The sequence below is a fragment of the Octodon degus genome, unplaced genomic scaffold, assembly GCF_000260255.1.
Source record: "Octodon degus isolate 3935 unplaced genomic scaffold, OctDeg1.0 scaffold00306, whole genome shotgun sequence".
NCBI lineage: Eukaryota > Metazoa > Chordata > Mammalia > Rodentia > Octodontidae > Octodon > Octodon degus.
The window spans coordinates 1100995-1113075 of record NW_004524882.1 but is presented as its reverse complement, the minus strand read 5'-3'; the positions used below and the strand labels follow the sequence as shown (position 1 = coordinate 1113075).

Below are 12081 nucleotides of genomic sequence, written 5' to 3'. Positions count from 1 at the left end.
TTTGGATTCCATCTGCCAGGAACAGACATATTTATGTAAATTAAGTGCTATGACAGACAGTGTTATATAAATAAAGTACTATGACAGAACCATAGCTAAACCACACCAAAATAACCCTCATTTTGCTTCTTTGCAGCCTGGTCCTTGTTCTCAGTCAATCTACTTCCAACTTTCTGTTTACTTTGGTCTTTTTTATAAAACAAATTAAAATTGTTTTAAAAATCAGGGATTGTTTTTACAGCAGGTATAGGTTAACATCAAAATTGAAAAGAAAGAGGTTTCTCTTATTCTCCCTGTACCCCCTTATCCGTACATACATAGCCTCTCTCATCATCGATATCTCCATCGAAGAGGTATAGTTTGTTAAAACAGTGAATTTTAACATTGGCATGTTACTTATTCGTGAGGTCCATATTCTACATTAGGGTTCACTCGGTGCTATCCATTGGTGGGTCTGGGCAAATGCTTAATAACATATACCCCTAGGTACAGTGTCATGCATAGCACTTTTTACTGTTGTAAACCACCTTTTATTTATTTATTTATTTATTTATTTATTTATTTATTTATTCATTTATTTTGGTAGAACTGGAGATTGAACTCAGGCCCTTGAGCTTGCCAGGGAAGTGCTCATTCTACTGAGCCATCTTCCTGGCCTGTAAACCACCTTTGTGCACTGCTTCCCATGTTTTCTTATGGATTTATTACTCAACTCTTTTAATATTGAATAATATTCCATTGTTTGGCTCTGCCACACTTTACCCACTCATCACTGAAGAAAATCTTGATTATGCCCAGTTTTTGCTAATTATGAATAAAGCTACTATAAACATCTCTCTGTGTGTTTTTATGTGGATATAGGTTTTTAATTCTTTTGGGTAAGTTCAAAGGATTGCTAGATTGTGTGATAAGAGTATAATAAATATTATAAGACCCACAAAACTATTTTTCAAAGAGCCTGAAATATTTTTAATTTTAAAAAGAAAATATAAACAAAATAGAGTTTCAAAACAGGCTAGTAGGGTAGTAACAATAATCAACATGCTGCGCAGTGTTGTATTCACAGTAGTTTTTCAGAGTGCAGGACATAGGCATGGGACATTGCCCAGAGAAGTACTAGCACAAAACCCCACAGTCCTCTCACGTGTATCAGTGGTTGATTCTTGATGATAGACATTCTTTCTGGGGTAAGGTGGAACCTCAGTGTTGTTTTATTTTGCCTTTTTTCCAGTGAGCAATGATGTTGAATACTTTTTCATATATTCATTTGCCTTTTGTATTTCTTCATCTGAGAAGTGTATATTCATCCCAGGTACCCATTTTTTGGATTGGGTCTTTGAATTTTGGGAGTCCTGATTTTTTAAATAAAATTCTATAATGTTCTAGATAGAAGTCCTTTGTCTGAAGGACGGCTAGCTAAAGTTTTTTCCCAATCTGTAGATTTTCTTTTCACTCTGTTGGTGATTTCTTCTCATGCGAAAAAACCTTTTTAAAAGATGAGATTCAAGTTGTTGATTATTTGAAGTATTTTCTGTGGAGTTTGGTTTTTGTTTAGGAACTCTCTACCTACCCATTTGTCTTCATGATTTCTACCTACTTTTGCCTCCAGTAAATTTAGTGTTTCTGTTTTAAAATTTACATCTTGGATTCATTTTGACTTTAGTTTAGTACATGATGGTAGTGATGGATCTAGTTTTAGTTTCTGGCACGTGGAAAGCCAGTTTCACCAGAAATATTTAATAAAGATGATATCTTCCTTCAAGCGCATGTGTCTGGGCCCTTTGCCAAAGACAAGATTGCTGAGTGTGTCTGAAATTCCACTGATCCTCAGGGTTGGTTTTATTTTTATTTTGCCAGTACCATACCGATTTTATAATAATAGCTTTGTAGTATAATTTCAGGTCTGGCTTGCAATGCTTCCTGACTCGCTTTTGTTTTCCAGAATTGTTTTTATTATTCTAGGTCACTTTTGTTTCCAAATGAATTTTAGGAATATTTTTTCTAGATCTGTGAGGTATGCTAATGGTATTTGATTGAGATTGAATTAAATTTGTACAGAAGTTTTGAGAGTAGGGCCTTTTTCAGTATGTTGGTTTTTCCTATCCATGAGGAAGGAGTATCTATTTTCTATGTCCTTCTTGATCTTTTTCAGAGTACTGGAGTTTTCTTTTCCTTTTCTTTCTTTCTTTTTTTTTTTTTTTTCCAAAACCGGGGATTGAACTCAAGCCCTTGTGCTTGCCAGGGAAGCTCTTATTCTACTGAGCCATCTCCCTGGTCCCAGCAGTTTTCAATGTATAGATTTTTTACTTCCTTCATGAAATTGATTTCCAAATAGTTCATTTTTTTTGGATGCTGTTGTAAAGATATGGTTTCCTTAATTTTTTCCTTTCTATTCTTACTCCTTCTATTTTTCTTGTCTGATTGCTCTGCCTAATGTTTCCTAAACTATATTGAACAGTAGAGGTTCTAATGAACATCCTTGTTTTGTTCCTGATTTTAGAATGAAAGCTTTCAGCTTTTGATAATTGCGTGTGATGGTAGCTGTTGGTTTGTAACAGATGGCTTTATCAGATCAAGATAAATACCCTCCTTTCCAATTTTCTGTAAGGCTTTTTTTTTTTTATAATGCGTAGGTGTGGGCTTTGTCACATGCTTTTAAAGAATCTGTTGAGATGATCATGTGATTTTTGTCTTTGGTTCTATTAATATAGTGTGTTTCATTGATTTGCTTATGTTGAACCATCCCTGCATCTTTGGGATGAATCCAAATTGATAATGATATATAATCTTCTTGATGATTTGCTGCTTTCTGTTGCCAGTGTCTTACTGAGGAGTTTTGCATCTATATTCATTATGGAGATTGGTCTGTAGTTTGCTTTTTTGGTTATGTTTTTCTCTGGTTTTGTAATCAGAGTACTACTTGCTTTCAGAAGTGATTAAGAAGTATTGCTTTCCTTTCAATTTCTTTAAAGATTTTCAGCATTTGTGGCATTAGTTCCTCTCTAAATTTCAGGTAGAATTCAATGGTGAATCCATCAGTAAAGTTTTAATTACATTTTCAATTTCTTTGGCTGATCTCAGGCTACTTAGAATTTTTATATTTGATTGTGTCTAGGGATTTGCCCATATCTTCTGTTTTTCATTTTATTAGAATATTCAGTAGGTATTGATGATCCTCTGAATTTCTGCAGAATATGTTGTGATTTCCTCCTTTTTATTCCTAGCTGCTTGAATTTGTGTTCTATCTTTCTTATTTTTGATGTGGTTGGATTCATAAATCATTAAAACAACTTTTAATGATTTATCAATTTATTAATACTTTCAAAGAACCAACTTTTTGATTCATTGATTCTTTGCATTTTTTTAGGCTCAGTTGCATTAATTTCTCCCCTTTTTATAATTTCCTTCATCATATAAACTTTATGTTTATTTTTTCTTTTTCTAGTACTTTAATGTTCAATATGAAGTTGTTTGAGATTGTTCTGTTTTCTTGATGTGTTTATTGCTGTAAATTTTCCACTTAGGACTGCTTTTATTGTATCATATAAGTTTCAATTTGTTATATCAGAATTATCTTTTAACTGTATGTACTGTGTAATTTGATGTTTAATTTCCTCTGTGACCCATTTGTTGATCAGTAATGTGTTGTTTAATTTCCATGCATTTGTGTGGTTTTTGTGATTTCTTTTGTTGTTGCTTTCTACTTTCATTGTGCTGTGGTCAGACAGTGTACAAGGAATGATCTCAGTTCCTCTACATTTCCTTAAATATATCTTGTGAAGTAGTATGTAGTCTAATTTGGACACTGTCCTATGTACTGGTGAGAAAAATGCTACTCTGATGTTTTGGGGAACAATCTGTAGACATCTGCCAACTCCATTTGTTTACAGATCTTGTAATAGTTGTATTCCCACAATAAATGAATGAAAGTTTTTGTTTTTCCAAATCCTTCCCAGCAATTCACCTTGTCAGCGTTCTGTAGTTTAGCCATTGTAATAATATGCAACAGTATTACATTTTTATTTTAATCACATTTCCCTTATGATATATGATGTGAAGCGTTATTATATCTTATTTGCCATCTCTGTATTTCCTTTGGTAAGATGTCTCTCAAAATCTTTGAGGGCCAGCCTGATAGCTCAGCAGACTAAAGTGCCTGCTCAGACAGAATGCAGTGGTTGGGGTTTGATCCCCTGTGTGCCATGCTGGCCCCGCCTGTGGGGCACTCTGAGACGAGACAGCAATTGAGACTGGGTGTGGTGGCATGCACCTGTAATCTCAGCAGGTGGGAGGCTTAAAACAGGAGAATCACTGCGAGTCTGATCTACATAGTGGGACCCTGTAGGCCCTGTAGACCCTGTCCTAAATATGGAAAAAAAATCTTTGAGTCATCTTTTATTGAAATTTTTTTTTCTTGTTGAGTTGTAAGTATTCTTCCTTGTATCTTAGACAACTGTCCTTTAACAAAATTGTTTTAGAAATTCTTTGAGAGTATGTGACTTACTTCTCAGCATCTTACACAGAGCAGACTTCTAAAATTGTAATGAAGCTCAGCTTGCCAGTTATTTCTTTAATGGAAGGATCATGACTTTTGTGCTTTATCTAAAGTGTCATCAGGAATGTGCAGATTTAATTCAATTCTCACAAAACTACCAGACAATCTTAAGAGAATTAGAAACCAAAATCCTGAAAGTCATAGTGTTATTGTTTATGTCTAGAGGTTTTGCCTAAACCTCATGCAGTTTTAGGTGACTTTTTTTTGAGGCAGCTAAATCTAGAGTGCGTAAATGATTCATGGTACAATGGTAGCGTTAAAGGTGCTAGCACTAAGTGTGTGTGATTGGTGGATCAGTACACTAATTGGTTTAGCACTGCGTAATCCTGGTAGCCTGGATACACTATAAGAGGCAAAAAGAGACTGTAGCCCTTCTCTTGTATGTTTTATTACCTTCTGATCACCATAAATTGGTCTCCTCTGTAAAGCCATCCTCTCTTGGAGCTAGCTGATTATGGACTGAAATCTCTACAAACTGAACTAAAGAAACCTTTCCCCCATTCACTTTGGGTGTCAGGTCTTTTATTTCTACAATAAGGGAAAAGTAACCAAGATAGATTTTGGTACCAGAAGTGGGGTTGTTGCCATGCTATTACATGGCCATATTGTTCCAGAGTCTTTGGAAGTGGCTTATGAGAAGGGAAGAGTCAGGAAAGGTTCAGAGATGCTGGCTGGAAAGTTGAGCTGGAATGCCTTAGGTGGTACTTGATAGGAGATTATGGTCAGAGCTCAAAGACCAGAGAAGACTGATAGAAATCCTGCTAGTAAAGGATAGGCCCAGGAGGTTTCTTCTGGGAAGAAAGACTGCATTGGCTGTTGGGCTCCAGACAATGTGTGTTGTATCTTGACAGAAAGTTTGTCTGCATCTTGCTTGTTTCCAGAGACTGTACTTGGGATTAAGATTAAGTGTGCTGGATTAATTTGGCAGAAGATGTTTCAAGGCAGTCAAATGTTGAGGTGATAGTATGGCTGCTGCTGGAGTCTATTGCCAGAATTTTGTTCAGAATCAAGATCAAAGAATCCAGAAGAAAGATTTAAAAAGTTGTGAGTTTGACCAGAAAGGAAGCTCTGGTAAAGCTGTGGATGGCAAAGATTGAGCAGAGATATTGTTTGCTGAGAAACAGGAGAACAGAAAAGATGGCCTTAGGGCATCACAAGATGTGGCAGAACTCCATGCTTTGCAGCCTCAGAGATGTGAAGGTAAAGGTCTGCTTTTAGGTGAGTGCCCCAGAGCACCATGTTCCAGAATGGTGGCAGTTTAGGGAAGTTGTTCCTCAGGATTTGGTTCATAGGCATTGAACTATTATAGCCAAGACAGAAGGACATCTGGATACTGTTGCAGCTGGTGGCCAACCTTGGCATGATCCATGTGGTGCTGGTTTTAAGCCTCTGCACTGTGCAAGAGTTGTGGGATCAGAGAAGGCCCCCACCTAGATCAGAAAAAGGTCTGGGAGTCCAGGCACTGTGCCCCTTAGAGGGCACCGTGTGAAGGAGTAAGATGTTAAAGGTGCAATAGAGACCCCAGAATCTTGGGGAATCCATGGATGTTGATGGTCTGAGGAGGACTGCAGCGGGGAGTGGAGCAAATCTCAGGGAGAAGCTGTGGGAACTATGGCAGTCAGGCAGTGCCACAGCAGTGGTGCCACCCAAGTGCTCTGAGTTCATAACTTGCCACAGATGACTGGGGATCCTTCACGTGGAACTACAGATTTAATGTTTGCTCTGCTGGATTTTGCAGTTGCTTTAGTCTCATTCCTTTATATCCGCCATTTGTACCTTTTGAAATGGTAATATTTGTTGTGTGCCATTGTATGTGAGAAGTGTTTAACCATCTTCATTTCAACATGTGCTCACAGCTAAGAGTTCCCTTCAATCTCAGCGGAGACTTTGGACTTGAACTTTTTAGTCATGCTGAAACTGTTAGACTTTGGCAGCTCTTAGAGGTAGACTAAAATACCTTTTGCATAAAGGAATGTATGTAAGTCTTTGGGCAGCTAGGGGTGGCATGTTATGGTTTGAGTGTAGATGTCTCCCCAAAGCTTCATGCAGATTTAGATGGGACTGTTTTGAATCTGGAGGGTGTAATTGATTTGTGGTGCAATGGCAGGATTAAGGGTGCTGGAATTAAGTGTAGGAGCCTGCTGGATCAGCCGACTGATTGGTTGGAGCCTGGGCACAATGTAAGAGACAGGAAGAAATGTCACACCTGTTTTTTTGTTTGCTACATTCTGGCTGCCAGGAGCTGCTCTCCTCCATGGAGCTAGCTGGTTATGGACTGAGATCCCTACAAACTGCAAGATCAAACCCCTTTGACTTTGGGTGTCAGGTGTTTTGCTTTAATAATGAGAGAAAAAGTAACTAAGACACATAGGGAAGGTTAAGAGACTCTAAGTGGGCAAAGAGGTTGTACTCATTTGCTTCTAAAGCAAACAATGGCAAAGAAATATTGAGCAAAAGAACAAAGCTAGAGGCCTCACAGTAGCTGACTTCAAAATATGCTACTGTGTTGTAATAATCAGACCAGAAAAATGGGTGTAAAAACAGACCCAGAGACCAGAATAAGTATCCAGAAAGACCTGTGCAGCTAACGCTAAGTGATACTTGACACAAGCACCAGAAACATGCTGTAGGAAGAGGAGCCTCATGCACAAATGATACTAGGGATACTGGGCAGTCACACCCAGCAAACGCAAAGTTGACCCATCTCCCACTTTTAGGGAATGGTCGTTAAAACTGGGTTTAAGACCTGAATGGAAGAGCTGAATCTGTGAAAATATTAGAAGGGAATGTGGGGGAAATACTTCGAGATCCTAGTTTAGGCATCTGCTTTTTGTATAAGCCCCTAAGAAGTAATTAACAAAGTGAAGAAACAAATGACAGAATGAAAAAAAGTTCTTAAAACGATTCTATTTTTTAATTTTTTTTTTTTGGTGGAACCGAGGATTGAACTCAAGCGCTTGTGCGTGCCAGGCAAGCGCTTATTCTACTGAGTCATCTCCCCGGCCCTAAACTATCCTTTTAACAAGGAATTAATATCTGGAATGTATGAATAAATTAAAAACTCAATAACAAAAAAGTCCATTTTAGGATGGGGAGATAGCTCAGTGGTCTACGAGCCTGCCTCCAATTTTAAAATTAGCATATCGTATGAATAAATAGATACTTCTCAAAAGAAGAAATTCAAATGATCAATAAATTAATGTGAATATTTTTTATTTTTGTGGTACCGAACTTGTGGAACATGTATTTTTCTTTTCATTTAAGACAGAAGATGTGAAAGTATGAGTTGTTTTTATAAACTTCAACCTCATACACAGTGTTGGCATTTTGCGAAAAATAAACGGGTTTTCGGTTGCAGTTTGAGGACTCCTGTCTGAAATATTCGGCATCACTGTTCTATACAGTTGCCTATCCAGGACAGGGAAATCAAAACCATGCAGAGATAGCACTTAATCCCAGTTAGAATCAATACTGCCCAAAGGCAAAAATAATAAATGCTGGTGAAGACGTAGAGAAAAAGACACTGTCATAGAAGTTTGGTGGAAGTGTAAATCAGCACAATCACTGTACGGAAGGAGATTCCTTGTGTGTGTTTTTGCTTTGGTCTTTCTAAGACAGGGTCTCTCTGTGCCGCTCTTTGGCCTTTTGGTAACTTGAACTGAGTAACTTGAACTAGGCTGGTCTTGAACTCCCAGCGCTCCTCCTGCTTCAGCCTCCTGAGTGCTGGGATTGCAGGCATGTGCCACCACACCTGGCTTGTAAGGAGATTCTTGAAAAAGTAAGAATAGACCTGCCATGTGATTTAGCCATCTGGCATCTTAGTATATATCAGAAGAAAATGATATAAATGTGTCAAAGAAGAACTCGTGCCTGTGTGTGCTGCTGCACACTGCCCGACGCCTGAAATGCGGAAGTCAGGCGGCTGTCTGTCAGAAGATGAGTGGGTAAAGACGACGTGGGGTACAGGCAAGCTGGACGTTCAGCCGTAAGCACTTGTGGTACGCAGCAAAATGGAGTGGCGGCTGAGAAGTGAAATACAGCACATACGGGAAGACAACCGTCCCATGCTCTTTCCAGTAAAACAGTGATTATTAAAGGTGAAAAAGAATGGGGGGTACAGATTGTATAATGAACATGCAGATAGTTCTGTCCATGCGGCAGTGTTCTAGAGTAGTGCGTGACCATCGTGTTCAATCACTTACTACATATTTTATGAGTAAACAGAAAAGTATATAATCGTCAAACAAAAACTACTGATAAAGTGATACTAATATTCACTTGATTAGTACACATGGTATTATATCTTGAAATATACTACACCTTATAAATGTATATAAATATATATGCATTAATAAGATTTTTAAAAATTTCATTGAGATGGGCATTTAAGTAGCTTGATTTGGTCGTGGCATGTTCTGAACCTGTATTCAGTTATCACGTTGTACCCCGTAAGTATGCACAACCAAAATAATATTAATAGGTTAAATTTTTAAGTGAATAATGAAACAGAAAATTGTGAATAAGAAAGTAATCACCAAACACAAGGTTATTTAGTTCTTTTTTTCATGTTATTCTTAAGAGGTTTTTTAGCTTTGGATTTTATGGTAAAGTCTACGACTTGTTTTTAGTTGATTTTTATAAAAGATGTGAAGTCTGTGTCCAGACTCATTTTCTTTGCTTGTAAATGCCCAGTTGCTCCAAGGCATTAATTGAAAATGCTGTCTTTGCTCGTTTGTTAAAGATCAGTTAACTATATTCATGTACCTCTGGTTTTGGCCTCTATTCTATTCACTATGCTCTTTGTATATTTTTTCACCATGACCAACTCTCTTGATTACTACAAGTTTAGAGTAAGTTTTGAATTTATCTATATTGATTGATTGATTGATTGACTGACTGATTGGTGGAACCGGGGATTGAACTCAGGCCCTTGTGCTTGCCAAGGAAGCACTTATTCTACTGAGCTAGCTCCCCAGCCCAACAATCTCTCCAGCCTAAATTTATCTACTTTTAATGGGATTCTTTGGTCATCATTATTTTGATTTTACTTTCTTTTTAAATCCTTTAAGTAAGCTTAAAGGATTTTTATTATTTGTTTTTTGCTTTGGTTGGTCTTCGTAACATATCACTTGGTCTCCTTGTAGGTCATGTTCTAGGTTTTAGGCGATTGTTGAGTTCTGTAGTTTCTCAGCCTTTTTTTGAGACAGGTGCTCCATATATTGCTGTAACTAGTAATGTTTTATTAAGCAATTACAGGGTACTTTTTCAAGACTTTTAATATCTGCCACAATCGTTTTAGAGATCAGTAAACTGAGCAGTTGAAAAATGTGATCAGGATCACAGGTTTTTCAGGTACCTGTGGTTCTCTGAGACACAATTTAAAGCGCTATTAATCCAGGCCTCATTTAACCTAAAGGAAAAGTTGGCAAAGGGCCTAATGGGGCCAGGTGCCCAGGTCGTGTGTTCCTTCTTGTTCAGTCTCCTCGCGATCATTTTCTTCTTCCCTGGCTGTGTCAACATGAGTATGTCTTGAAATCTGCAGCAAGTTTGACATTTTCTCTTTTGGGCTAGCTCTAGGTTAGTTGGATACTCTACTTACTTTGCCAGTTCTGGTGTGTTATTTATCAAATGGAGGTTAATGTTTCTGAATTTATTTTTTAGAAAGTAGTTTCTAAAATTTTGCTATTGAGTTTGGGATATTATGTGTGGAATATGAAAATTTTCAAGTGGTTAAAAGCTTTTTAGTGGGCCTGTATTTTATTTTTTTGGCAGCGAAGGGTACAAGAAGCAGCAAAATTGGAGCCCTAAGAGCTACCCAAGAGCCACCGAAGTAAATGTGTATTCATCTTATTGTAAAATGCAGGCGAATGTACACAGGGACGAGGTGTTCTTTTCTACCTTCACTTACCAGGGTTTTTTCATTCCAGCCTTTAGAAGTTTCTTTTATTGTCCATGTCCAACATTTTTTCTTCTTTTTCGGTTTTTAAACTCTCATTTTTCATTTTACTTTTTTGTTTGTTTGTTTTCTTTTGCTCATGTAGCTGTCAAAATCTAGGTATTCATCACTGAGGGAAGGGCACTGATTTCTTGTCATAGAGCACATATGAAAATGCCACTGGCTTGTACCCGATTTGATTCCATAGGCGTGCACGTGGCTGCCCATCTGGTGAACGCGCTCAACTTCTCAGTGAACTACAGCGAAGACTTTGTTGAACTGAATGTGGCAAGACACCGACATGAGGTGGGTGGTCTCTTTCTTTCCATTTTCCCCTCACTTGTCATTCGTTGACTAATGAGGGTCTGTGATTTTCACAGAAAATTCGTACCTTGCTGCTTGTTCTGAGTGCTTTTAAAATGCAGATGTCAAGTTGAGTTTTATTCCCTTTCAATGGAAAATATAGGTAATTACTATTTCATAGTCTCTCATGCTGAAAATGGGAGTTTGCAAAATGTCGACTTTTTATGTTCTGCAAATTCAGATGGTTGCCACTCAGACCTACCCCCTGACTCCCGGCAGCTTTTGTCTAATTCCTATCATTCAGCTAAGTGTCGACAGTGCCATTATAGGGTAAAAATACTTTAATAATTCACATGCTGTGCTTGAGAGAATGGGGCCAAGAAACAGGCCGCTTATTTATGGGTACTGAGTAATCAACTGATTTGCCTTAAAAAAATTAGTGAGTTTTCTTTTTGTTTTCATTGTTCCTTAAAAAAAAAAAAAAATCTTGAAAATAGATGACCTTGAGCTGAATTGTTCCACAGGTATTATCTGACTCAAGCGCGCCTTTTTCCATGTGAAACCTTTTGTGAAATGAAATCGTGTGTGCAGGGAGCGGCTGCCCTACACACGTGCACCCTGGTGAGCAGGTCTGAGCTTGGATCTGTCCTGTGTCTTCAGGCTGCCCTTTCTTTGTGCTAAGACAGCAGCAGAACTCGCCTGCTCTGTGACTCCTGTGATTCAGACCCTGCCCTTTTCTGCTACCTGTCAGCAGCTCAACGGGATTACTCCCCATGCTATATGACCCATTTTCTTTCTTATGTATACGTGTCACCAGACATCTTGAGATTCATACTGCTGTAATCTTACATAAACTTCACCTCCCTCCCCAAACAGAACAAAGTTATAACAGACGAGAAACAAATCACAAAACATAAAGAACAAACAACTTGCTTCTGTTGGTACGGAAAAACAAACAACGTTACTATAGTTTAATGACTCTGGGTTAGGCATAGGCATAGATGATCTTATTAAACTTATTCAGTATAACAGAGTGCACCTTGCATTGAGAATCACAGAAAAATCTGATTCCTTAGTATACCGACAGCTCAGCAGTACTGATTTGGTCACCGGTCCTCCTGTCTCAGGTCCCCTCCCTCCCTGTAGCCACTTCTCTTTGCTCAAGTCATTAGGGTTACTTGTTCCTGCTTTCTCTGTACATTTCCCATTGCTTTTGTTTTCCTTTCACTTGTCTCTTTTTAGAATTGATATTTTTTCTCTTTCTCTTTTTCTTTTTCTTTCTTTCTTT

At 38.0% G+C, this 12081-nt stretch overlaps 1 protein-coding gene across 3 annotated transcripts in view; it reads left to right on the top strand.

Annotated features, from left to right (window-relative positions):
- Nox4 (NADPH oxidase 4) overlaps positions 1-12081 on the top strand; it is a 157105-nt gene that overhangs the window by 34905 nt on the left and 110119 nt on the right. For all 3 annotated transcript variants that reach the window (XM_023707702.1, XM_023707701.1, XM_004647436.2), the window contains exon 5: positions 10699-10796. In XM_023707702.1, coding sequence (XP_023563470.1) covers positions 10699-10796 — 98 coding nt within the window. The remainder of the gene's footprint in view (positions 1-10698; positions 10797-12081) is intronic.